This window comes from Melospiza georgiana, chromosome 23, assembly GCF_028018845.1.
Source record: "Melospiza georgiana isolate bMelGeo1 chromosome 23, bMelGeo1.pri, whole genome shotgun sequence".
NCBI classification, from domain to species: Eukaryota; Metazoa; Chordata; class Aves; order Passeriformes; family Passerellidae; genus Melospiza; species Melospiza georgiana.
Genome location: NC_080452.1, coordinates 7,676,462 through 7,701,949, shown reverse-complemented (window position 1 = coordinate 7,701,949; position 25,488 = coordinate 7,676,462). Strand labels below are relative to the sequence as shown.

The following is a 25,488-nucleotide window of genomic DNA, read 5'->3' as shown; positions in this document are numbered from 1 at the left end:
GTGCACCCCAGTCAATCCCAGTACCTCCCAATACATCCCAGTCAATCCAGTGCATCCTGGTGAATCCTGGTAAACCCCAGTGAATCCCAGTCAATCCTGGTACATTCCAGTCAACCCCAGTCAATCCTGGTGAACCCCTGTAAATCCCAGTCCATCCCAGTCAATCCCAGTCAATCCCAGTCCATTCTGGCGCATCCCAGTCCATCCCAGCCCCGCTCCCACTGCAGCAGGCCAGGAATTCCCGGCTGCAGGGTTGGAAGGGCCGATCCTCCGGAGGCTCTGGAATTTGGGGCTGTGCTCCGAGGTGGGGCAGGTGCCCGGCCGGGAAATCCGGGACAGGCGGGTTCCTCAGCCCAGAGCTCCCGGCTATCCCAGTCCCGCCCACTTTGAGAGGGAAAGGATCGGTTTTCCTGGGAAATCCAGGCTCTGGGCAGGTTCCCTTAATCCAGAGCTCCCTGTTATCCCATCCCTGCTGCTCTGGGAAGGAAGCGTGGATTTTCCTGGGAGATCCAGGATCATTCCCTCAGCCCAGAGCTCCCTGTTATCCCATCCCTGCTGCTCTGGGAAGGAAGGATTGATTTTTCTGGGAGTACCAGGCTCCAGAAACATTCCCTCACCCCCAGCTCCCTGTTATCCCATCCCTGCTGCTCTGGGAAGGAAGGATGGATTTCTCTGGGAATACCAGGCTCCAGGCAGGCTTCCCCATCCCACAGCTCCCTGTTACCCCATTCCTCTCATTTTGCAAAGGAAAGGATGGATTTTCCTGAAAAATCTGGGCTCCAGGACGTTCCCTCACCCCCAGCTCCCTGTTATCCCATCCCTGCTGCTCTGGGAAGAAAAGATGGATTTTCCTGGGAAACCTGGACTCCAGGAGCATTCCCTCACCCCCCAGCTCCCTGTTATCCCGTTCCTGCAGCTCTGAGAAGGCAGAACTGATTTTCCTGGGAATACCAGGCTCCAGGCAGGCTCCCTCAGCCCCAGCTCCTATCCCTGCCGCTCCGGGAAGGAAGGATGGATTTTCCTGGGAATACCAGGCTCCAGGCAGGCTCCCTCAGCCCCAGCTCCTATCCCTGCCGCTCCGGGAAGGAAGGATGGATTTTCCTGGGAGATCCAGGCTCCAGGAGCATTCCCTCACCAGCAGCTCCCGTCCCTGCCGCTCCGGGAAGGAAGGATTGATTTTCCCGGTCACGCTGGTGCTCATGGAGCCGGGCCCAGGCGCCGGGAACAATCCCAGCCGTGCTCGGCCTCGCACACACGAGCAGGGAGCCCCCGGAGCTCCCTCACCCAGCGGGAGCAGCTCCCGAACCTCTGGAATTCTGATCCACGAGATTCCCGCAGGGCTGGGATCGGCAGGAGAGCAGGGATCCCAGCAGCATCCTCACCGGAGCCTCCTGCCCCGAAATCCGTGCGGGTTTAGGGCTGGGATGGAGGTGATCCTGCTCGGCCTCTCAGCACGGCTGGGCTGTCCCTGTCCCTGTCCCTGTCCCCAGCCACTGATCCAAAGGGTGCCATCCCTGCCCAGGGCAGGGGGTGGGGACCAGAGGGTCCAAAACCAAAAGCCAAGAGTAAAACCGCTCCAGGATTCCGTGATCGCCGTCCCCATCCCTTCCCTATTTCTGTCCCCACCCCTGTCCCCATCGCTGTCCCTGTGGGGAGGGGACAAGACCCCGACCCACCCCGTCCCCTTTGCCCAACTTGGCCGCTCCTCGGGCACCATCTCATTGTTCCAAACCCCCCAAATTCCCGAGGGGAGACCCCCGACCCCTCCGCGTGCCCTGGGAAGGGGCAGCCCCGCATTACCCCCGCGTTCCCTTTCGGGGTTCCCAGGATGAGCCGCAGCTCTTGGGAAGCTCCGGGACCCGCATCATCCCCGGGAGGTGGAAATTACGGACGCACAGAGCTCCGTTTAAATAGAAAATATCAATTTTTAGCGGGGAAACCCCGGGACGAGCCGAGCGGAGCCCCCCGCTCCCTCCGCGGCCCTACCTGCTCCGAGCGGCTGCGGCGGCGGCGGCGGGGCCGGGGATGCGGGAGGAGCCGGGAGGATGCGGGAGGAGCCGGAGGGATGCGGGAGGAGCCGGAGGGATGCGGGAGGAGCCGGAGGGAGGCGGGAGCTCCGCGGCGGAGGCGGCGGACAATGGCGGGCACAGCGCGGGGCGGTGCGGGGCCATCTCCCGGCCGCGCTCCGCATTGCACAGAGCTCCGGCTGGTGTCCCCCGGTGTCCCCCTGAATGCCTTCGGGGTGTTCAGAGCCCCGGCTGGTGTCCCCCGGTGTCCCCCTGAATGTCCCTGGGGTGTTGCTTATTGCCCAGAGCTCGGGCTGGTGTCCCTCTGAATGTCCCCGAGATGTTCAGAGCCCCGGCTGGTGTCTCCCGGTGTCCCCCTGAATGTCCCCGAGATGTTCAGAGCCCCGGCTGGTGTCCCCCAGTGTCCCCCTGAATGTCCCCGGGGTGTTGCCGCTGTCCCTCCGCATTGCACAGAGCACGGGCCGACCCCTCGCCGTGTCCCCGAGCGTCTCCCGGTGTCCCCCCAGTGTCCCCAGCACGCTCCGGCTGCCCCATGGAACCCCCGGGATGCTGCCGTCAGTTGGGGGGTGCAGGAGGGAAGGTGCAGGCAATGGGGTGCAGATCTTGAGGTGCAGTGGGGGTGCAGGCAGAAGGGGTCAGTTAGGGGGTGCAGACCGGGGTGCAGATAGTGGGGTGCAGTCTGAAACACAAGTCCCGGTAGCCGCGCAGTTCCTTTGCACGGGCATATTGCAGCAGCGCCATCATCTGCAACAGAGCCCGGATAGCTCAGTCGGTAGAGCATCAGACTTTTAATCTGAGGGTCCAGGGTTCAAGTCCCTGTTCGGGCGAGTTTGTTTTTCCTCATTTTTTCACCGCCCAATTATTTTTTTTCCCAAAAAAATCTTTTTTTTACACCTGCGACACGACCAGCGCTGCCCGCCGGAGAGTCCTGGCTGCCCCTGGGGGAAATCGTGGCAGGAATGAAAAAAAAAAAAAAAAAATTATATGGAAAAAGGACGGTCGCCCGAACAGGGACTTGAACCCTGGACCCTCAGATTAAAAGTCTGATGCTCTACCGACTGAGCTATCCGGGCTCTGAGTTCCGCTGCTGCTCAAAGCTTTTATGAGCGCACAGCGGGGATGATTCCCCGGTTTTTCCAGGAACTGGGATGCGTTCCCGGTGTGCGGCTCCCTCCCCCGGCCCAAACACATCGTTAGACAAAATATTCTGATTATTTCTCAAAATATTCTAATTATTCTTTAAAATATTATTGCTATTTCCCAAAGTATTCTAATTATTTCTGTCCGAGCCGGCCACAAGCCCAGCCCATCGCTGTCGGCACCGAGCGGTTCCCAAGCCCTGCCCCGGCGCTGGGATTAATTCGGAATTTTCCAAACACGTGGAAATTATTCCCAGCTTGGAAAGGAACTGTGGAAATAATTCAGTCCACGCCCGTGACAAGGCAGGGTGACCTGGAGCAGGTGACAAGGGAAAGTTTGGGGTTTTAAATGGATATAGGTGGATATTCTGATATCCAGAATATTGTAATATCCCGGATATTCCGATATCCAAGTGAATATTCTGATATCCAGGTGGATATTCTAGTGGATGTTATAATGTCCAGGGGAATCCCCAAAGTCCAGGTGGGAATTAAAATGAAGATAACTCAGCTCTAGGACACAGAGACCTTGGATTTTTTGCCAGGTCAGCGATGTCTGCACAGACCCTCACTGACATTTTGATTTATTCCATCCTTAAGGCTCGATAATTCCAGGGTGTCCTTGAGCCAGGGATGTTCCTGCTCCACTGAGCTCTCCTTTCTTGCTGATTAGACCTGAAAATATACAAAGATTTGCATCAAAAATAATGAGATAATGGCTGAGATAATGTTTTCTTTTCCCAGGCATTTCTTATTATTTTCATTAATATTTATCACTAATTATTATTGATTTTTTTAATTTATTAAATGTTGTTACATTGCATAAGATATATAATACAAAGCATTTATTGTGTATGTATCGTTTTGTACTATTTTATGCATTTATTATTATTATTTCGAAGTATTTTTAAATTAAAGTTTTATTCAACTTTAATTTTAAATTTTAATTTTTTATTTTTTAATTTTTTATTTTTATTTTAAATTTTTTATTTTAAATTCTTTAAATTTTAATTCTTGATTCAATTTATGAACTTAATTTTATAAATTTTTATGTAAGTTTATACATAAATAAACGATATAAGTTTAGATAAATTTCATGTTTATATATTCATATTTATATTTAAAATGTATATGCTTATTTTATTGTAATCCGTATTTATATCTATATCTATAATCTATATTTATATATTAATATTTATATTTATATACGTTTATATTTGCATTTACTTTTATATCTATATCTATATCTATATCTATATCTATATCTATATCTATATTTATATCTATATCTATATCTATATATATCTATTTATATTTGTATTGATATTTATATCTACATTTACATTTTACATTTACTTTTATTTGAAAATTTCTTTTTATTTATTTATTTATTTTTATTTCTGGTTTCCATGAGGGCTGAGGGCACACCTCCGTGGTCCTCCTGATATTTATATCTACATTTACATTTTACATTTACTTTTATTTGAAAATTTATTTCTTTTTATTTCTGTTTTCCATGAGGGCTGAGGGCACACCCCCGTGGTCCTCTTGATATTTATATCTACATTTATATTTTACATTTACTTTTATTTGAAAATTTATTTTCATTTACTTATTTTTATTTCTGTTTTCCATGAGGGCTGAGGGCACACCCCCGCGGTCCTCCTGATATTTATATCTACATTTATATTTTACATTTACTTTTATTTGAAAATTTATTTTGATTTATTTATTTCTTTTTATTTCTGTTTTCCGTGAGGGCTGAGGGCACACCCCCGTGGTCCTCCAAGCCGCAAGGGGGCGCCACCCACCCCCGTCATCCCCACGTCCCGTCCAGCCGCACATCCCGCTCCTCTCTATGACCCCGCCGCCATGTTGGCCGGGGAGGGAAGCGGCGGCCGGGACGCCGCTAAAATGGAGGCGCGGAGCCCTCCGGGGGTGTAGGGGCTCCTTCCCCTCCCCAGCCCCCTGCCCGGAGCCCATGGAGCGGCTGTAGGGTGAGCAGGGCGCTGAGGGGAGCGCGGGGATCCCGGGGGGCTGAGGAGGCTGAAGAGGGGCGGGAGGCGGTGCCGGCGGGAGGGGCCTGGGGCGGCGGGAGCGTCCCTGAATTTTTATCTCTTCCCGCGGAATCCTGAGATAATCGCGATTGTCCCGCCTGGAGAAGGGAAACTTCGGCGTGATTTAATCATGAGCCGATCAAGGAAGATGGATGGGGAATGATCCCAAAGGCCTGGAGTGATAGGGGAAGGGGGAATGGCTGCGGGCTCACACCGCGATGTGGGAATAAATCGGGATTTTGGGAATAAATCCTTCCCTGGGATAGAATTCCCAGAGAATCCGTGGCTGCGCCATCCCTGGAAGCAAGTTGGAAAAACCTGCGATTTTGGACTGTCACTACCCATGGAATGGGTTAAGTTTTTATGTTTTTTCCATCCCAAACCGCTCTGGAATTCCATTTTTTTCCAGGATTTCACCCCACAAAAGCTGAGGGATTGATCCCACAAATTTTCTTTTGTTAGCTGCCTCAACTATTGTGGGAAAACCCCAAGAAAAGCCAATTTTTTCCTTTTAAAATAAAAATAGCCACAAATCAGGAACATTCAAGGTGGTGGAAGTGTTTCCTTATCCCAAATTCCTGCGGGGATTTAGGGAGATTTGTAGGGAAATTCGCTTTTTTTGTCATTTTAATTCATCACTTTTGGATTTCCTCCCGGCTTTTGCAACATTTCACAACCAAAGGAGCAATTGCACAATTTTTTTTCGATTTATCTTTTATTTATCCAAGGTTTTGGTGGAATTTTTGGGGTAAAATCCCCCAAATTTGCCCAAAATTCCAAATTCATCGTGCTAGCCACAAAATTCGGGTACAAATCAGAATTTTTAAAGTTTATTTTAAATTAAAAGGGTGAAATTTAAGGTATGAAACCCCTCAGGGACTGATGAGGACAAATTTAATTAATTTATCAGTGACTTCATGATTGCATCAGTGCCTGTTTAAATCCTGCCCTTCAGGGCTGTTTTACCTAAAATTCCCTAAAATCCCAACTTTATTTTCAATATTTTACTTTATTTAAAAGCTGGAAAAATCACTGTCACCTGAACCCCAACCCCTGCTGTTTTCTACTTTAAATGGAATTTAAAAACGAATTTTTAAAATTCAATTTAGACTTTAATAAAAAACCATCAAAGCTCGAATAAATTTTAATTTGACTTTTCAGCCAGTTGAGATTTTTCAGTTTTTAAAAAAGCTGCGGTTTCTTGGGGGGTTTTTGGTGACTCAAAAAAAGGAATTTTTAGTCATAAAAAAGGCATTTTTTTTTTTTTTAGTCATGAAAGAGGCAAATGAGTCTTTCCTCTGTCTGGGGTGAAATTTTGGAGTGGAAAATTTGCTCAGCTCATGACTCGGGGGTGATTCACGATTTCCTCTCGAGATTTTCAGCACCTAAAAATCTCCGGAAATCCCTTTTTGGATGGGGGTTTGGAGGTGAAATTATCCCAAACTTGGGGATTGAAATTATCCCACATTTAGTATTGAAATTATCCCAGATTTAGGATTGGAAATATCCCAAATTTCTGAGCTTGCCAAGCACAAAATTCCATTTATTTTTTTAGGAATTTCCACCACGTGGGAGCTTTTCAATAGGGCTTTACCCCTAAATTTCATTATATTTTTCTCCCGAAAATATTTTAAAACTCGTGAACAAAACCTTAATTAACGCCAAAATTAATTTCTGATTAAATACGAATATTAATGAGAAGCAAACTACCTAAAAAAAATTAATTTTTGTGCAAAACCCGGAGGTTTTGAGTGATCAAATCAGCGCTGAAATGGTTAAAATTCACCGCCCTCAGCCCTGAATTTCTTTCCAGGAAAAGGGGAGGGAGATAAAATCCGAATTTTTTCATTTTTTTTGAGCCGATTTTTTAGCCCAGCCGTTATCGGTCCCTCCCCGTGTCCCTCCCTCGGGCGAGGTTTGAAAAAAGCGAATTTTGTAAAAACTCGGGAATTATCCCGCTGTAAAATCCCGGGAAAATAATCCCAGAATATTCCTGCCAGGCACCAAAAAAGTCAAGGTGGGTAAGTTCAGCTAATTTTAAAGGGGTTTGTGGTCAATATTTTCATTTTTTCCCCTCAGAAATCGGTTAAAAATTAGGGAAATATGAACTGGTGAAGGGAGGGACGCTGTTATAATTTGAATTATTCCAGGTCACTGTCGGTGTTCCTCACAAACTTAAATATTTACTAAGTTTCACTCAACCCTGTCCAGGTCATTTTCAGGGTGTTTGTGGTCAATATTTTGGTATTTTTCCCTCAGAAATCGATTAAAATTTAAGGAAATATGAACTGGTGAAGGGATTGAAGCTGTTATAATCTGAATTAGTCCAGGTCACTTTCTATGCTTTTCATAAACTTAAATATTTATTAAGTTTGACTCAGCCCTGTTCAGCTCATTTTAAAGTTGTTTGTGGTCAATATTTTAATTTTTTTTCCCTCAGAAATTGGTTAAAATTTAGGGAGATATGAACTGGAAAGGGATCAAAGCTGTTATAATCTGAATTCTAATTTAGAAATTTGAATATTTGATGTGCTTGGACCAACCCTTCCCAAATATTTTTTCCTTTTATTTTTTTTTTTTTCGCTTTTTTCCCCTTCTTCCTCTGGAGCAGAATAAAGTGGGAGGGGTCAGGATTAAAAATAAAATTTTAAGGTTGATTTTAATCCCAAATCCATTTGCAGGTCGGTGCTTGAACAGCTCCTCACTGCCAGGATGAGCTTCCCAAATTCCAGCAGGATCCCCCTGGGCCAAGCCAATCAGGTAATTAGCAATTAATTATCAATTAATAACCCCTCACTTGATCATTTATCTGTGTTATTTCCTCCTCAAAGCAGTGATTTTTAGGAAATTTAAAATATGTTTAAGTTTGGAGAATTTATCCTGAAAAAATTGGGATTTATCCTAAAAAAATTGAGATTTATCCTAAAAAAATTGGGATTTATCTCAAGGAATTTGTTCTCTTTCACGTCCATGATTTAGGAATATTTTCAAGGGAAAATATAGATTAAAAAGGACATAAAAAAGTGGAATTATTGATATTTTGGTATTAAAATATTCTAGTTTTTTGGTTTTTTTTTTCTGATCTAGAAAAAAATCTTGGGTCTGGATTCCAAAAATCAAAAATTCAAACTTCCAATTTCTTAGGGAAAAAAAATCCTTCTAATATCAGGGAAAATGTGGTGGGAGGGGGAATAAATTTGGATTTTCCATTGGAGGAGAATTTAGGAGCTTGGAATTGGAACCAAATCCAGAAAAAAATGAATGAATTGTAGGAAAATACTGATAATATTGAGAAATAATGGGGAAATATTGATAATATTGATAAATAGTGGGACAGTATTGGGGAAATATTGATAATATAGATCAATAGTGGGGAAGTATTGCTAATATTGATAAATTAGTGGGAAAATATTGATAAATCGTGGGAAAATATTGATCATTTTTATATATTTATATATTTTATATATTTTATTATTTATATATTTATATATATATAATTTCTACATTTATCAAATATTTACCATTTAGTATTGGTAAGTAGTGGGGAAATATTGGTAAATAGTGGGAAAGTATTTATCATTTATATATATATTTATATTTATGTATTTATCAATTATTTACCATTTGGTATTGGTAAATAGTGGGGAAATATTGATAATTAGTGGGGAAATATTTATAATTTATATATTTATCAAATATTTACTACTTAGTATTGGTAAATAGTGGGGAAATATTGATAATATTGATAAATAGTGAGGGAATATTTATCATTTCTATGTATTTATATATTTCTATATTTATCAAATATTGACCATTTAGTATTGGTAAATAGTATGGAAATATTGATAAATAGTGGGGAAGTATTTCTCATTTCTGTATTTGTCCCATATTTACCATTTACTATTTATAAATTTTTATTTATTTATCATGACTGTATTGATCAGATATTTCCCATTGAATGTTGGTGTTTGCAGATATTTATCATTTCTATATTTATCAAATATTGACCATTTAGTATTGGTAAATACTGGGGAAATATTGATAAATAGTGGGAAAATATTTATAATTTCTGTATTTATCCCATATTTACCATTTAGTATGTTTTCTATAAATACTATTTATAAATTTTTATTTATTTTTCATGACTATATTGATGTTGGTGTTTGCAGATATTTATCATTTCTATATTTATCAAATATTGACCATTTAGTATTGGTAAATACTGGGGAAATATTGATAAATAGTGGGGAAATATTTCTCATTTCTATATTTATCCCATATTTACCATTCAGTATGTTTTCTATAAATACTATTTATAAATTTTTATTTATTTATGAATACCATAAATGTTGGTGTTTCAGGTGCTTCCCACGCTGCCCCTGCTGAGGATCCTGCGGGCTGGGGGGGCCCAGGGCGACTCCTTCACACTCAAAGAGGTGGGGGCACCCCCAGGGCTGGTTTGGGGGAATTTGGGGTTTGGGATTTGGGGTTTGGGGTTTGGGGTTTGGGATTTGGGGTTTGGGGTTCACTCCTTCAGGCCCTGGGAAATGGCGCCATTTCACCTGTGCGGTCACTTTGGGGTCACTTTTTAGGGGCACTTTGGGGTCACTTTTTAGGGGCACTTTGGGGTCACTTTATGGGGCACTTTGGGGTCACTTTTTAGGGGCACTTTGGGGTCACTTTATGGGGCACTTTGGAGACACTTGGGGATCACTTTGGGGTCGGATTTTAGGGCCACATCAGCGTCACTTTTTGGGGCACTTCAGGGTCATTTTGAGGGTACTTTTGGGGCACTTCAGGGTCACTATTGGGAATCACTTCAGAGTCACTTTGAGGACACTTTGGGTCACTTTTTAGGGGCACTTTGGGGTCACTTGGGGATCACTTTGGGGTCTGATTTTAGGGCCACTTAAGGCTCACTTTTGGGGCTCTTCAAGGTCACTTATTGGGGCACTTCAGGATCACTTTGAGGGCACTTTTGGGGGCACTTCAGGGTCACTTTGACGATACTTTGGAGTCACTTTCTGGGGCACATCAGGGTCTTTTTGGGGGTACTTTTTAGGGGCACATTGGGGTCACCTTTTGGGGGCACTTCAGGGTCACTTTTGGGGCATTTTTGGGGACACTTAAGGGTCACTTTAAGGACACTTTGGGGTCAGTTTTTGGAGACATTTTGGGGACATTTGAGGGTCAGTTTTTGAGGACACTTCAGGGTCAGTTTTTGGGAACACTTCAGGGACATTTGAGGTCACTTTTTGGGGACGCTTCAGGGTCATTGTGGGGACAGTTCAGGGTCACTTTTTGGGGTCACTTCAGGGTCACTTTGAGGACACTTCAAGCTCGGTTTTTGGAGACTCTTTAGGGACATTTGGGGTCACTTTTTGAGGGCACTTCAGGGTCAGTTTTTGGGGACACTTCAGGGTCAGTTTTTGGGAACACTTCAGGGACATTTGAGGTCACTTTTTGGGGACGCTTCAGGGTCATTGTGGGGACAGTTCAGGGTCACTTTTTGGGGTCACTTCGGGATCACTTTGAGGACACTTCAAGCTCGGTTTTTGGAGACTCTTTAGGGACATTTGGGGTCACTTTTTGAGGACACTTCACGGTCAGTTTTTGGGGACACTTCAGGGTCAGTTTTTGGGAACACTTTAGGGACATTTGAGGTCACTTTTTGGGGACACTTCAGGGTCATTGTGGGGACACTTCAGGGTCACTTTTGGAGAAACTTTGGGGTCATTGGGAATAACCCCATTTTGAACCGGGATCACCCCATTGGAACCAGTTCATTTCCATCCTCCTCACAACCACCCCCACCCCCAAACCTTCACTCCACCACCCCAAATCTCCCTCAGATTCCCCTGCCAGCCCCCCAAAATCCCAGGCAATGATTTCCCAGCCGTTCCTGCCCCCACAGGTGATGCATTTCCTGGGCCAGTACATCATGGCCAGGCAGCTCTACGACAAGAGGCAGCAGCACCTGGTGCACTGTGGGGGAGACCAGCTGGGAGAGCTGCTGGGACTGCAGAGCTTCTCTGTCAAGGACCCCAGGTAGGGAAAAAAAAAGAAATTTATCCACAAAAGGTGAAAAATCCACATTTTTAGCTGAAAAAATTCACATTTTTAGCTGAAAACGGTGAAAAAATTCACATTTTTAGCTGAAAACGGTGAAAAAATTCACGTTTTTAGCTGGAAACAGTGAAACAAAAATCACATTTTTAGCTGAAAAAATTCACATTTTTAGCTGGGCAAGTGAAAAAAAAAAAAATCAAATTTTTATCTGGAAAAAATTGCGATTTTTATCCAGAGCTTCTCTGACAAGGACCCCAGGTAGGGAAAAAAAAACCAAAAAAATTTATCCACAAATGGTGAAAAATCCACATTTTTAGCTGAAAAAAATTCACATTTTTAGCTGAAAATGGTGGGAAAAAATTCACATTTTTAGCTGAGAACGGTGAAAAAAATTCACATTTTTAGCTGAAAACGGTGAAAAAATTCACGTTTTTAGCTGCAAACGGTGAAACAAAAATCACATTTTTAGCTGAAAAAATTCACATTTTTAGCTGGGAAAGTGAAAAAAAAATTAAAATTTTAATCCAGAAAATCTGGAAAAAATTGCGATTTTTATCCAGAGCTTCTCTGTCAAGGACCCTAGGTAGGGGAAAAAAAATAAAAAAATTATCCACAAAAGGTGAAAAATCCACATTTTAGCTGAAAGAAATTCACATTTTTAGCTGAAAACGGTGAAAAAATTCACGTTTTTAGCTGGAAACGGTGAAACAAAAATCACATTTTTAGCTGAAAAAATTCACATTTTTAGCTGGGAAAGTGAAAAAAAAAATCAAATTTTAATCCAGAAAATCTGGAAAAAATTGCGATTTCTATCCAGAGCTTCTCTGTCAAGGACCCCAGGTAGGGAAAAAAAACCAAAAAAAAAATTTTTATCCACAAAAGGTGAAAAATCCACATTTTTAGCTGAAAACGGTGGAAAATAATTCACATTTTTAGCTGGAAACGGTGAAAGAAAAATCACATTTTTAGCTGAAAAAATTCACATTTTTAGCTGGGAAAGTAAAAAAAAAAAAATCACATTTCTAGCTGGGAAAGTGAAAACAATTTGCCTTTTTGGGATCTCTAGGGTAGAATTCCTTGTGATTTTTTGGGATTTTTCTAGGAAAAAAACCCCCATTTTTTGGGCTCTCTCTGGTAAAAACCCCACAGTTTTTTGAGCTCTCTTGAAGAAATCCCTCTGTTTTTTCTGGCATCTGTAAGAACAGAATTTTCCCCTAAGAATGAATAATTAAACCCATAAATCACAAATACTTTTGGGGTTTTTTTTGGGGTTTTCTGTGGCCACTAAAGGGATTTTATTTGGATTTTTTTGCCTTCCCCAGCCCCGTGTACGAGATGCTGAAGAGGAACCTGAGCCCTGCTGCCCTCCCAGGTAGGTTGGATTCCATTCCACAAATGTTGCTCTCCCCTGGTAAGTACCAAAAAAATAAAAAAATCACCAAAAATCCAAGAAAAAATCCCAAATCCAGGAGGAATAAACTGCTCTGAAAAAGCTTTTTCCAGAAAATCTCTTTGAGTTTGTGTCGTCTCTGTGTGCCAGGAGTTGTTTGAGTGCTGCCCAAAACCCCAAATTTCAATCCTGAAATCCCCTCCTTGACTGGAATCAATATTTTGATTTTTTTTCACCTTCAGAGCTGCAATTTTTTTGCTCTCACCTGATTTTTTTATATTTTTATCATTTCTAAAAGTGCTAAAAATTCTGCAGGGTTTTAACCTTGAACCTTCCCCAGCTCATGAGGGGAATTCAATTAAACTCAAATCAAAATGGGAATTTTATTCCACAGATGTGGATTTCTTTTTTACCACATTTCCCATTTTTTAAACAGGTAAAATGGATTTAATTCCCAGCTGTGGAATTTTGTGCCACATTTCCCATTTTTTAAACCAAAAAGAAAGGATTTTTGGATCCTGAAATCCCCCCCTTGACTGAAAACAATATTTTGATTTTTTTTCAGCTTCAGAGCTGCAATTTTTTTGCTTTCACCTCATTTTTTTGTATTTTTATCATCTCTGAAAGGGCTAAAAATTCTGCAATTGAACCTTCCCCAGTTCATGAGGGGAATTCAATTAAACTCAAATCAAAATGGGAATTTATTGCCAAAAAATCAATTCCATGGCTGAGCTGGAGAATTTTGTGCCACATTTCCATTTTTTAAACCAAAAAGAAAGGATTTAATCTACAGCTGTAGATTAAATGAAAATATGGAATTTTATGCCATATCTTCAAGTATTTAAACAAATAAAATTAATTTGATCCACAGTTGTGGAATTTTGTGCCACATTTCCCATTTTAAAACCAAAAAGAAAGGATTTTTGAATCCTGAAATCCCCCCCTTGACTGGAATCAATATTTTGATTTTTTTTCCAGCTTCAGAGCTGCAATTTTTTTGCTCTCACCTCATTTTTTTTGTATTTTTATCATCTCTAAAAGTGCTAAAAATTCTGCAATTGAACCTTTCCCAGCTCCTGAGGGGAATTCAATTAAACTCCAACCAAAATGGGAATTTTATTCCACAGATGTGGAATTTTTTTTACCACATTTCCCATTTTTTAAACAGGTAAAATGGATTTAATTCCCAGCTGTGGAATTTTGTGCCACATTTCCCATTTTCAAACATATAAAATGGATATAATCCACAGTTCTGGAATTTTGTGCCACGTCTTCAAGTATTTAAACAAATAAAATTAATTTGATCCACAGTTGTGGAATTTTGTGCCACATTTCCCATTTTTTAAAACAAAAAGAAAGGATTTAATTTCAATTTAAAGGATTTAAGCTGTGGAATTTTATGCCAGATCTTCCATTTTTTTAAGCAGGTAAATTGGATTTAATTCCCAACTGTGGAATTTTGTGCCACATTTCCCATTTTTCAAACACATAAAATGGATTTAATCCACAGATGTGGAATTTTTTTATCACATTTCCCATTTTTTTAAACAGGTAAAATGAATTTAATTCCCAACTGTGGAACTTGGTGCCACATTCCCCATTTTTTAAAAGAGCATTTAAACCTTCAGGAGGGCTCAGAAAAATTAAAAATTAAATTAAATTTAAATCAAAACCGTGGCCGTTTCCACCTTGGATTTTTTTACAGACGATTCTTTTTTTAAATTTAGATTTATTTTGCAGAAGAATTTTGAGCTCTGTGTGTGTTTTTGGCTGTAGATGTGTGAGTGCTGCTCCAGCTGAGTGTGAGGGACCAGAGCAGGCTGGGCAGGGAGGCTCTGCTCCCTCATTTCCCTCCCATTTTCCTTCTTTTCCCCCTATTTTCCTTCTTTCCCTCACATTTTCGTTCCTTTCCTGGATCTTTTCATTCCTTTCGCTCCCATTTTCCATCTTTTCTCACCTCTTTTCCTTCCTTCCTTCCTTCCTTCCTTCCTTCCTTCCTTCCTTCCTTCCTTCCTTCCTTCCTTCCTTCCTTCCTTCCTTCCTTCCTTCCTTCCTTCCTTCCTTCCTTCCTTCCTTCCTTCCTTCCTTCCTTCCTTCCTTCCTTCCTTCCTTCCTTCCTTCCTTCCTTCCTTCCTTCCTTCCTTCCTTCCTTCCTTCCTTCCTTCCTTCCTTCCTTCCTTCCTTCCTTCCTTCCTTCCTTCCTTCCTTCCTTCCTTCCTTCCTTCCTTCCTTCCTTCCTTCCTTCCTTCCTTCCTTCCTTCCTTCCTTCCTTCCTTCCTTCCTTCCTTCCTTCCTTCCTTCCTTCCTTCCTTCCTTCCTTCCTTTCCTTATTTTTCCACCTCTTTTCCTTCCTTTTCTCTCAATTTTCCTGCCTTTCCTGGCTCTTTTCCTTCCTTTTCTCCTCATTTTCCTTCATTTTCCCACTTCTTTTCCTTCATTTTCTCCCCATTTCCCTTCTTTTTCCTCCCCTTTTCCTTCTTTTTCCACCTATTTTCCTTCCTTTCCCCCACGTTTTCCTTCCTTTCCTGGCTCTTTTCGTTCCTTTCCCTCCCTATTTCTCTTCTTTTTCCACCTCTTTTCCTTCCTTTCCTCCCCATTTTCCTTCTTTTCCCACCCATTTTCCTTCATTTTCTCCCCATTTTCCTCCCATTCCCTCCCTTTTTCCTTCATTTCCACCCCTTTGCTTCCCTCCAGCCCAGCCCAGCAATGGCTGCATTTGCTTCATTTTCCCCCATTCCTTTTCGAATTTTCCCCTTTTCTTGTTTAATTTCCTCCTTGTCAATTTTTTCCCCTTTTGTTCTTTTCCACCCCCTCTCTTTTCTGATTTTCCCCCCCTTTCTCCCCTTTTCTAATTCTTTTCCCCTTTTTATTTTCTATTTCTTTTCCCCTTTTCTAATTCTTTTCACCTTTTTCTTTTCTAATTTCCCCTTTTTATTTTCTAATTCTTTCCCCCTTTTGTTTTCTAATTATTTCCCCTTTTATTTTCTAATTTCCCCTTTCCTAATTCTTTTCCCCTTTTTCTTTTCTAATTCTTTCCCCCTTTTCAGATTTTTCCTCCCTTTTATTTTCTAATTCTTTTCCACTTTTTCTTTCCTCATTTCCCCCTTTTATTTTCCATTTTTTTCCCCCTTCTCTAATTTTTTACCCCCTATTCTCATTTTTCCTCCCTTTTCTTTTCTAATTCTTTTCCCCTTTTCTAATTCTTTATTTTCCCCCCTTTTCCTTGGTCACTTTCCCCCAGGCTGTATTTAAGATTCCTCACTTCAATCAGGTTTTTCTGGAATTTTCCACTCCCTAAAAATCAGATTTTGGGAAGGATTTCTCCTTGTTCCCATCTCCCTGCAGATCCTGCCTCCTGTTTTCCATCAGCAATGAAACCCCAGCAGCTGCAAGGATGAAAAAAAAAGCAGAAAAGTTTTAGATTTTGCTCCATTTCAAGGCCATTTTTAGGTGGAATTTCTGCCACTTTCAGATCTTCCCTATCCAGATGTGATTCCTGCTGGGACTCAGCCTCATCCAAAGGGAATTTTGAATTTTCCTGTTCCGTGGAGCCTTCCTGGCAGTTTTTGTTCTCTCTGCTCAAAGCCAGGCTCACAAAGATCCCTGCTAATTGGATTTTTGTTCATTTAGCTCAGCCTTTTAATTTAATTAACTCTTGGGAGCAGCTGGATCCAGCTGTGTCCAGCCCTGTGCATGGAATTTTCCTTTCTTTGCTCTTTATCCTCATGCCCAAACCTTTCAAAAAGAGCAAGAAATCCTCAGAAATTCCCCCCCAAAAAAAGAGCAAGAAATCCTCAGAAATTCCCCCCCAAAAAAAGAGCAAGAAATCCTCAGAAATTCCCCCCAAAAAAGAGCAAGAAATCCTCAGAAATTCCCCCCCAAAAAGAGCAAGAAATCCTCAGAAATTCCCCGAAAAAAGAGCAAAAAATCCTCAGAAATTCCCCCAAAAAATCCCTTTTTACCTTCCAGGTGGGATTTTCCTGGCAAACCAAGCAGGGAACTGAACAAAAATGGGATTTTTTTTTTGGGGTGGATCTGTCATATTTTGACATTTCCCCCATGGGATTTCTTGCTGGGAAACCCATGGAGATTTCAGAATCAATTTTCCTGATTTTCCACTTTTTATTCCCTTAGGGAAAAATATTCTGAATTTAACTATAGCAAAAAAAAAAAAAATTTCCCTTTGGGAAGAATAGTCTGAATTTAGCTATAGCAAAAGGAATGATATTTCCCTTTGGGATGAATATTCTCAGTTTGGGATAGCTGTAGGAATAACTTTTCCGTTAGGGAAAAATATTCTGAATTTGGCTATAGCAAAAATAATTATTTTTTCCTTAGGGAAGAGTATTCTGAATTTGGCTGTATGGAGAAGAATACTTCTTCCTTTTGGGAAGAATATTCTGAATTTGGGATGGCTATAGCAAAAGGAATAATAACTTTGCCCTTTGGGAAGAATATTCTCAATTTGGGATGGCCATAGCAAAAGGAATAATATTTCCCTTTGGGAAGAATATTCTGAATTTAGCTATAGCAAAAAAAAATCATTTTTCCCTTTGGGAAAAAGATTCTGAATTTGACTGTATGAAGAAGAATACTTTTTCCCTTTAGGAAGAATATTCAGAATATTTGGCTGTAAGAATAAGAATATCTTTTCCCTTTGGGAAGAATATTCTGAATTTGGGATGGCCATAGCAAAAAATCTTTTTTCCCTTGGGAAGAATATTCTGAATTTGGGATAGCCATAGCAAAAAATAATATTTCCCTTTGGGGCGAATATTCTGAATTTGGCTATAGCAAGAAGAATCATTTTTCCCTTAGGGAATAATATTCTTAATTTGGCTACAGCAAAAATAATAACTTTTCCCTTTGAGAAGAATTCTGAATTTGGCCATAGCAAGAAGAATACTTTTTCCCTTTGGGAAGAATTCTGAATTTGTGATGGCCATAGCAAAAGGAATAATATTTCCCTTTGAGAAGAATGTTCTGAATTTGGCTATAGCTAATAGAATAATTTTTCCCTTTGGGATGAACATTCTGAATTTGGGATTGCCATAGCAAGAGGAATAATTTTTCCTTTTAGGAAGAACATTCTGAATTTGGCTATAGCAAGAATAGTAATTTTTCCCTTAGAGAAGAATTCTGAATTTGGCCATAGCAAGAAGAATAATTTTTCCCTTAGGGAAGAATATTGTGAATTTTCCTCCATCTGCTTCTCCCCACATCCCCCCATTCCCCCCAGCAGCCCAGCCCGACGTGCAGAGCCCCCAGCAGTGCCCAGCCCGCCTGGTTGTGTGCTTGCCCCGGCCCCTGTGTGCTGTGCGAGTGGGAATTCCCAGGGAAGGCTTTTCCTTGTGTTTTGCCTGCCATCTGCAGATGCTGCACAGACTCTCCCAAAGGAGCAGAGCGTCGCTAAGCCCAGCCCAGACCAGCTGCAGGTAAACCCCACTGCCCAGTGGGTTCTTTTCTTGTACAGAGCCGCCCCTTCTCTGTACCTCTGCATGGTGGACTGCCAGAACTTTTTTGGTTTTTTATTCATTTTTTTTCGTTGTGCTGCTCCTCACCTTTTTTTTTTTTCCTGAAAAAAAAATAAAAATCCCTAAAATGTAAAAAGTTCTGGAATCCACAGAGCAGGGACAGAGCCACCCTTCTCTGTTCTCTCCTCGTGACAGAGTGCCAGTCTCTGAGCGTGTTGTTCTGGGGTGCAGCACTTCCAGCCCTCAGCTTCTCCAGCCCTGGTTTTTTCCTGCTTTTTCCCGCCCTCTTTTTATCCCACTAGGAATTGCCAATGAAATAATTCACTGTGCCTAGTTAGGATTTGTTTCCAGCAGCTTTTCAGGCAGAGGTGAAAACCGAGGAAAAATCTTGGTGTCTCCAAAGTTTTTTTCCAGGTGTGGTTTGGGGTGTGATGAAGGCTGGGAGGTGTCAGAGAGTCACAGAATCAACTTTTACTGCATGAAAAACACCAACTTTAGGATTTTTTGCCAAGCTGAAGATTTTTCCTTGGTTCTTCCTGCAGATTCCAGAGGCTTTAAAGAGAAATAAAATAGCTTGTAGTTTTTTATTCTGAATTATTTCCTCTTCCTACCTGCTTGGTCTCATCCTGCAGCTGGTGCCTGGGGATGGAAGTGCTGCATCCCCTTGTCCCTGCAAGCTCTGCTGGGCTCATTCCTGCATTTTCCTTCCTGCAGCTCAGCCAGGAGGAAGGATCTGACTCTGGGATCCTGGAGGGTGACAGCAGAACCTCAGCTCCTGCTACCTCAGAGCCCAGATGTGACACTTGTGAAGGTGAGGGACAAATTTCTGCATTATCACAATGTTTGCACAGCAGCAAAATGCTGGAGGAGGGAGTTGGGAGACTCAAAAAAACCCTGGTTTGGAATAGAATCATTAAAAATCTTGGTGCTGAAGTTTGGGACTCTGGGATGGTGGAGTGACAGGAGAACCTCAGCTCCTGCTGCCTCAGAGCCCAAATGTGACACTTGTGAAGGTGAGGGACAAATTTCTGCATTATCACAATGTTTGCAGACGTGTGGCATGCACAGCAGCAAAATGCTGGAGGAGGGAGTTGGGAGACTCAAAAAAACCCCTGGTTTGGAATAGAATCATTAAAAATCTTGGTGCTGAAGTTTGGGACTCTGGGATGGTGGAGTGACAGGAGAACCTCAGCTCCTGCTGCCTCAGAGCCCAGATGTGACACTTGTGAAGGTGAGGGACAAATTTCTGCATTATCACAGCACTTAGAAGCCACCTGTGTGGGACACAGAGCAGCAAAATGCTGGAGGGGAGACTCAATAAAACCCCTGGTTTGGAATAGAATAATTAAAAATCTCTGTGCTGAAAACTGAGAAATTTCCAAGTTCACCACAAGTATTTTCTTAATTTCTGGTCATAAATAAATGCTCTGAATGCAGTGGCAGGTTAAGCCCCCAAATCCCATCTCTCACTGAGTAATGCCACAAGAAAAAAATCTTCCAGACCTTGCTGGAGGGTGTTTAAAATGCTGGAATTTATCTTTGGATCCATCCCCCTTCCCAAGGGAGGCTCCTGAGCTCACAGAACCCGGGCTGGGCTGGCTGCAGTCATTCCCTGCAAACCAAGCAGGGAACTGAACAAAAATGGGAATTTTTGGGTGGATCTGTGATATTTTGCCATTTTCCCCATGGGACTTTTTTGCTGCATCACTTGTGGAGAGTTCACGAATTTTGGGAGCAATTTTCCTGTTTTTCTACTTTTTTATTCTCTCTTTTCAATGAACCTCAGTTGGAAAAGAGCTCCTTGTTTCCAGCTCAAATGGGAGAGCTGGAAATTCCCTGGATTTACAAACCAGCCTTGGAAAATTCCCTGGATTTACAAACCAGCCTTGGAAACCCTTGGAAAATTCTCTGGATTTACAAACCAGCCTTGGCTGTGCCTTGGAAACTCCAGGCACTGGAGGGAGGGAGGGTGATCCAAGGTGATCCTGGAATGCTCAGTTTGGGATCCCAGAATCCAAACCCCAGAGCTCTCAGCCTGATGCAAAAAGTAAAAAATTCAGATTTCAGCCCAATTTTTGTCTCTGCTGGTGTCTCTTACCCAATGACTTGGACTGTGCTTGGCTCTTGCAGACAGTGATTTGATAGAAAACCTCTCCAAAAGCAAAAAGCCCAAGCTGGACCTGGTTTTTGAGGAGTGGGATGTGGCTGGGCTGCCATGGTGGTTTTTAGGGAATCTCAGAAGCAATTACAAATCCAGGAGTAATGGATCCACGGATATTCAGACTAACCAGGTGTGTAAAAAGATTGTCTTCTTTATCTCCTCTTTTGGCTATCAAGGAAATAAAATATTCAGGTTTTTTTCCTCCCTTTTCCCTTCCCACTCCAGGATTTCCAGCCTTTTTCCCCACTCTGGGCCTTTCCCATTGGGTGGTTGGTGAATTTTATGTTTTTTAAATCAACTAAACTCTTTTCTCAAGGCCCTCAGAGGTGCCTGGATTTCAGGAGTTACCCCTTTTTTTTATTGGGGTGAACATTGTAGGGTGGTGGCTGAGCTGGAAGAGGTGGAAGTTGGAAAAAAGGAAAATGGTGAGGTGGAGATTGGGAAAAGGTTGGGAAAAGGAAAATTTGTGAGGTGAAAATTGGGAAAAGGGAATCTGTGAGGTGAAAATTTTAGAAATGGAAACCTGTGAGGTGGAAGTTGGGAAAAGATTGGGAAAAGGGGGAACTTGTGAGGTGGAAATTGGAACATTGTAGGGTGGTGGCTGAGCTGGAAGAGGTGGAAATTGGGAAAAGGGAATCTGAGGTGAAAATTTTAAAAATGGAATCCTGTGAGGTGGAAATTGGGAAAAGATTGGGAAAAGGGGAACTTGTGAGGTGGAAATTGGAAAAAAGGGGAATCTGTGAGGGGAAAATTTTAAAAATGGAAGCCTGTGAGGTGTGAATTGGGAAAAGGAGGGCCTCTTAGGTGGGAATTGGAAAAACAGGAATCTGTGAGGTAAAAATTTAAAAAATGAAAGCTTGTAAGGTAGAAATTGGGAAAAGATTGGGAAAAGGGGAACTTGTGAGGTGGAAACTGGAAAAGGGGGGAATTTGAGAGGTGGAAATTGGAAAAAGAGAAGCCTGTGAGGTGGAAATTGGAAAAAGAGAAGCCTGTGAGGTGGAAATTGAAAAAAAGGGGAATCTGTGAGGGGAAAATTGTAAAAATGGAAGCTTTTAAGGTGTGAATTGGGAAAAGGAGGGCCTGGGAGGTGGAAATTGGAAAAAATTGCAATCTGTGAGGTGAAAATTTTTAAAATAGAAACATGTGAGGAGGAAATTGGAAAAAGAGGGAACTTACGTGGTGGAAATTGAGGAAAGGTTGCAAAAGGGGAGCCTGTTAGGTGGGATTTGGAGAAAAGGCAATCTGTGAGGTGAAAATTTTGAAAATGGAAACCTGTGAGGTGGGAATTAGGAAGAAGGAGGGCCTGTGAGAAAGTAATTGGAAGAAGAGAAGCCTTTGAGGTGGAAATTGGGGAAAGGGGAACTTGTGAGGTGGAAATTGGGAAAAACTGAGTTGTTGAGGGAGAAAGAAGGAACTTCTGAGGTAGAAATTGGAAAAAAGGGAATCTGTGAGGGGAAAATTTTAAAAAATGGAGGCCTGTGAAGTGGAAATTGAGAAAAAGGGGACCTGTGAGGCAGAAATTTTCAGAACGAATGTCTGAGGGCAGTGAGGTGCCTGGGGTTTTGGAGGTTGTTGGAGAGGAAAATGGGACAGGGATGTGGAGCTGCTCCTAAATGATTTTTCCTGTTTTTTTCCCCTCAGGACATTGACACTGCCATAGTTTCAGACACCACTGATGACCTGTGGTTCCTCAATGAGTGTCCCCTGGACCAGGGCACTGCTGGGCTCAAGGTGGAAGTGTTGGACTGTGAGGAGGTCACAGAAGGTGACACCAAGGTACCTCTGGCACAGTTTTCTCTGTTTTAATTCATCCCATGCTGCCCTTGGAAAGGCTAAATCCTGTTTAGAAAAGGCTGTCACCATTCCTCATGTGTTTGATGGTTTTCCTGCCTGGGTTTTGGTTTAAATTCAATTTTTCAAGGCATAAAATCAATTGAAAATGAGTTAAACTTCTCGCAGCGACTTAAGTGGGTTTCTAACCAATATCTGCAAGAGTTATAAATCAAAAATCATGGAATTAAGTTTAGAAAAGGCTTTTAAAAATTGAGTCCAGCTAAAGACTCAAAGAGGAGAATCTGATCATGGTAAACCAGCAAAAGTTACCAACATTATGCAAAAGAACCATTGCAAAAACAGTTTTTAATTCACTTTTAGAAGTGATTTAATGAGCAGGGTGATGCTGTAATCATTTATTTGGGAATTGCAGCACCAGGCAAATTATAAATAGGGAATATTCCAACATTTCCACGTCTGACAATGCTCTCCTGGATTTCCAGGTGCCTGAGGATGTGTGCTTGGATGAGCTGGAGGATTCCCAGTGCCTGAGTGATGACACGGACACAGAGGCTGCTTCTGAGGTGGGAATTCCTTGGGATCACCTGGGGCTGGAAGGGCTCATCCCACATCTGCTGCTGGTTTTGGGGTGGGAAAAGCTGATTTTCTTGTGGGTTTCCAAAAAGAAAAAGTGGCTGGGTGAAGTTATGTTGATACCCAGGCATGATTTAATAAGATTTTAATTGCATGTTGTCCTCTGGATGGAAATCCGGAGGATTGTCCTTGGAAGGAACTTAGAAATCTCAAGTAGCACTTTATAGTCACTCAAAAAGTCAGAATTTTAATGTTTTTTAGCAGAATTGTAATGGTTTTAGCAGAATTTTCCAGCCAGGAATAAATGGGCATGTCCCTGACTTTGGACAGCTGAGTCCTGGCTCTGCACTTGTGCACTTGTCCTGCCCTTTTCTGTGAGGTAATTAATTAATTAATCCATTAATTGTGCAGATTCAAAGCTGGGAAGTGATGAGTGAGCCTGGAAAATAAATTCATACCATATTCCAGGAGCTGTCCCCTTGAATTTTGAGCAAAATATTGAAAATTCTTTTAAAATTAAATAAAAATAAGCTGCCCCAACTTAGATTCTTCCAGAGGGCTGGGAGAGAGGAAGGAGAGGAATTAATGAGGGATGAATCAATCCCAAGCCACAAAATGTTGATTTTCCAGCTTATAAATCACTCATAAATAAAATTCTTTTAACGAGAACTTCCTTGCTACTTTTCCCACATGGCTAAAATGAGGAATACCCAAAAACAAATTGATTTTTTTTTGCTGGATTTTTTTTTTTTGCCTTAAATCCCTCAGGATTGCTGGCAATGCTCCAAGTGCAGGAAATTCAACTCCCCGGGGAAAAGGTACTGCTTCCGCTGCTGGGCCCTGCGCAAGGACTGGTACAGGGACTGCCCCAAACTGCCCCATTCCCTGTCCCTTTCCAACATCAATTCCATGGAAAGCCAGGAGCAGGATGAAGGGATGGACGTCCCAGACTGCAGGAGGACGATCTCAGCCCCGGCTGGCCAACCCAAACACGTTTTCCTGGGAGAAAACAAACCCCACGTGGATCCGGGCGGCTCCATCGAGCGCTTGGATTTGGCACAGGAGGGGAAAAACCGGGATTTTGCCAAGCTGAAGAAAGAGGAGGAGGTGGAATCTTTGGAGAGCATCAAAACCCTGCTGAATCCCTGCTTCCTGTGCCAGCACAGGCCTCGGGATGGGAATATTGTCCACGGAAGGACTGCTCACCTGGTGGCCTGCTTCAGGTGTGCCAGGATGCTGAAGAAGAAGAGATCGCCGTGTCCCGTGTGCAGGAAGGAGATCAAGATGGTCATCAGGATCTTCATGGGGTAGGGAGGATTTCTGCCCCTAAAGGAACCCCAAAATCTGGAATTTTTGCACTCAAATCCCAGTTTTAGTGTGTGCAGAAAGGAGATCGCGATGGTCATCAGGATCTTCATAAAATAACCCCAAAATCTGGATTTTTGCACTCAAACCTCTATTACGGCATGTGCAGGAAGGAGATCACGATGGTCATCAAGATCTTCATAACCCCAAAATCTGGATTTTTGCATTCAAATCCCAATTTCAGTGTGTGCAGAAAGGAGATCATGATGGTCATCATGATCTTCATAAAATAACCCCAAAATCTGGATTTTTGCACTCAAATCCCAGTTTCAGTGTGTGCAGAAAGGAGATCAGGATGGCCATTGGGATCTTCATGGCCTAGCAGGACCTTCTAGTATTAAAATAACCCCAAAAGTAGGTTTTTTTTGCACAAAAACCCCAATTCCGGAGTTTGGTCTGCAGGATCAAGATGGCCATCAGGATCTTTACGGGATAGCAGGACTTTGTGCACCTAAAATAACCCCAAAATGAAGATTTTTGCACTCAAACCCCGATTCCAGAGCTCAGCCAGTGAAACCAAAGAGTACCAAGATTTAATCCCACCAAGAATCCTCTTCAGGATCCACTTTTCCATGGAATTCACCTCGAGATCAAAACCCCAGCTTGGAAATTTTCCCAATTTCCCATTGGGATTCTTTCTCCCGACCAAGAACAGCAGATTTGGGAAAAAGTGAAACCTTTGGAATGTTTTATTTCCCCATAAATCCCGACTTGTGCAATTCCTTTGGAACTGAGAGTTAAAAACAGAAATAAATATTTATGGTGGGTGGCCAGGGGATTTGTTTTGGAGAGAAGAAGAAGAACTTTATTCCTAATTTTTTTATTAAGGTCGGCAGGGTGAAGAATTCCTTGCTTGCAGACGGGAAATAAATCTATGTTTATAATCCACACCTCTCAGGTCACAAATGAGATGTAATAATAATAATAATAATAATAATAATGTTATATTTTTCTTTCTTTTTGGGCTCCTTAATTTCTATTTCTTCTCTTTTTTGTATACTTAAATCTATTCTGTGTCACCTCTGTCCAGCAGGATTCAATTCCAGCAGCTTTGGGATATTTTGGGATGTTCCACCTGCCCTCACCCATCCTTTAGGCTAAAACAAATTCATCATTTTTGAGTGATTTGAAAACTGGCTTAAAAATTAAACACATTGTTTTGAGGGATAAAATAATTCCTTTAAAACCCCATTTGCACCCTTTCCAGGCAGATTTTGCACCGTTTACAGGTAGATTTTTTCCCCCCTTTCCGAGCAAATTTTTCCCATTTCCAGGCAAAATTTTTCCCTCTTTTCAGGGAGATGTTTCCCCTTTTCAAATACATTTTTTCCCTCTTTCCAGGCAGACTTTTTCCCCTTTGTAGGAAATTTTTTTCCCCCTTTTCAGGCAGATGTTTCTCCTTTTCAAATACATTTCTTTTCCTCTTTCCAGGCAGATTT

General features: G+C 42.1%; 2 protein-coding genes and 2 non-coding genes across 4 annotated transcripts in view; 2 read left to right on the top strand and 2 right to left on the bottom strand.

Annotated features, from left to right (window-relative positions):
* The window catches only part of PIK3C2B (phosphatidylinositol-4-phosphate 3-kinase catalytic subunit type 2 beta), a 37,518-nt gene extending 35,450 nt beyond the window's left edge, over window positions 1-2,068 (bottom strand). Inside the window, exon 1 of the mRNA XM_058039917.1 lies at window positions 1,987-2,068. The gene's annotated coding sequence lies outside the window, so the exon portion shown is untranslated. The remainder of the gene's footprint in view (window positions 1-1,986) is intronic.
* Window positions 2,069-2,781: 713 nt separating this feature from the next.
* TRNAK-UUU (transfer RNA lysine (anticodon UUU)) lies at window positions 2,782-2,854 on the top strand. The gene has a single exon. It is a non-coding gene; the product is annotated as a tRNA-Lys (tRNA).
* A 173-nt stretch (window positions 2,855-3,027) lies between these two features.
* On the bottom strand, window positions 3,028-3,100 carry TRNAK-UUU (transfer RNA lysine (anticodon UUU)). The gene has a single exon. It is a non-coding gene; the product is annotated as a tRNA-Lys (tRNA).
* Window positions 3,101-5,051: 1,951 nt separating this feature from the next.
* Window positions 5,052-24,990, top strand: MDM4 (MDM4 regulator of p53). Its single transcript, XM_058039814.1, has 11 exons — window positions 5,052-5,163; window positions 7,905-7,983; window positions 9,585-9,659; window positions 11,138-11,271; window positions 12,615-12,664; window positions 18,056-18,117; window positions 18,871-18,967; window positions 20,287-20,447; window positions 21,959-22,093; window positions 22,594-22,674; window positions 23,453-24,990. Exons 2-11 carry the CDS (start codon window positions 7,936-7,938, stop codon window positions 23,993-23,995), a joined length of 1,386 nt encoding a protein of 461 aa, XP_057895797.1. The 5' UTR covers window positions 5,052-5,163; window positions 7,905-7,935; the 3' UTR covers window positions 23,996-24,990.
* Window positions 24,991-25,488: the final 498 nt, after the last annotated feature.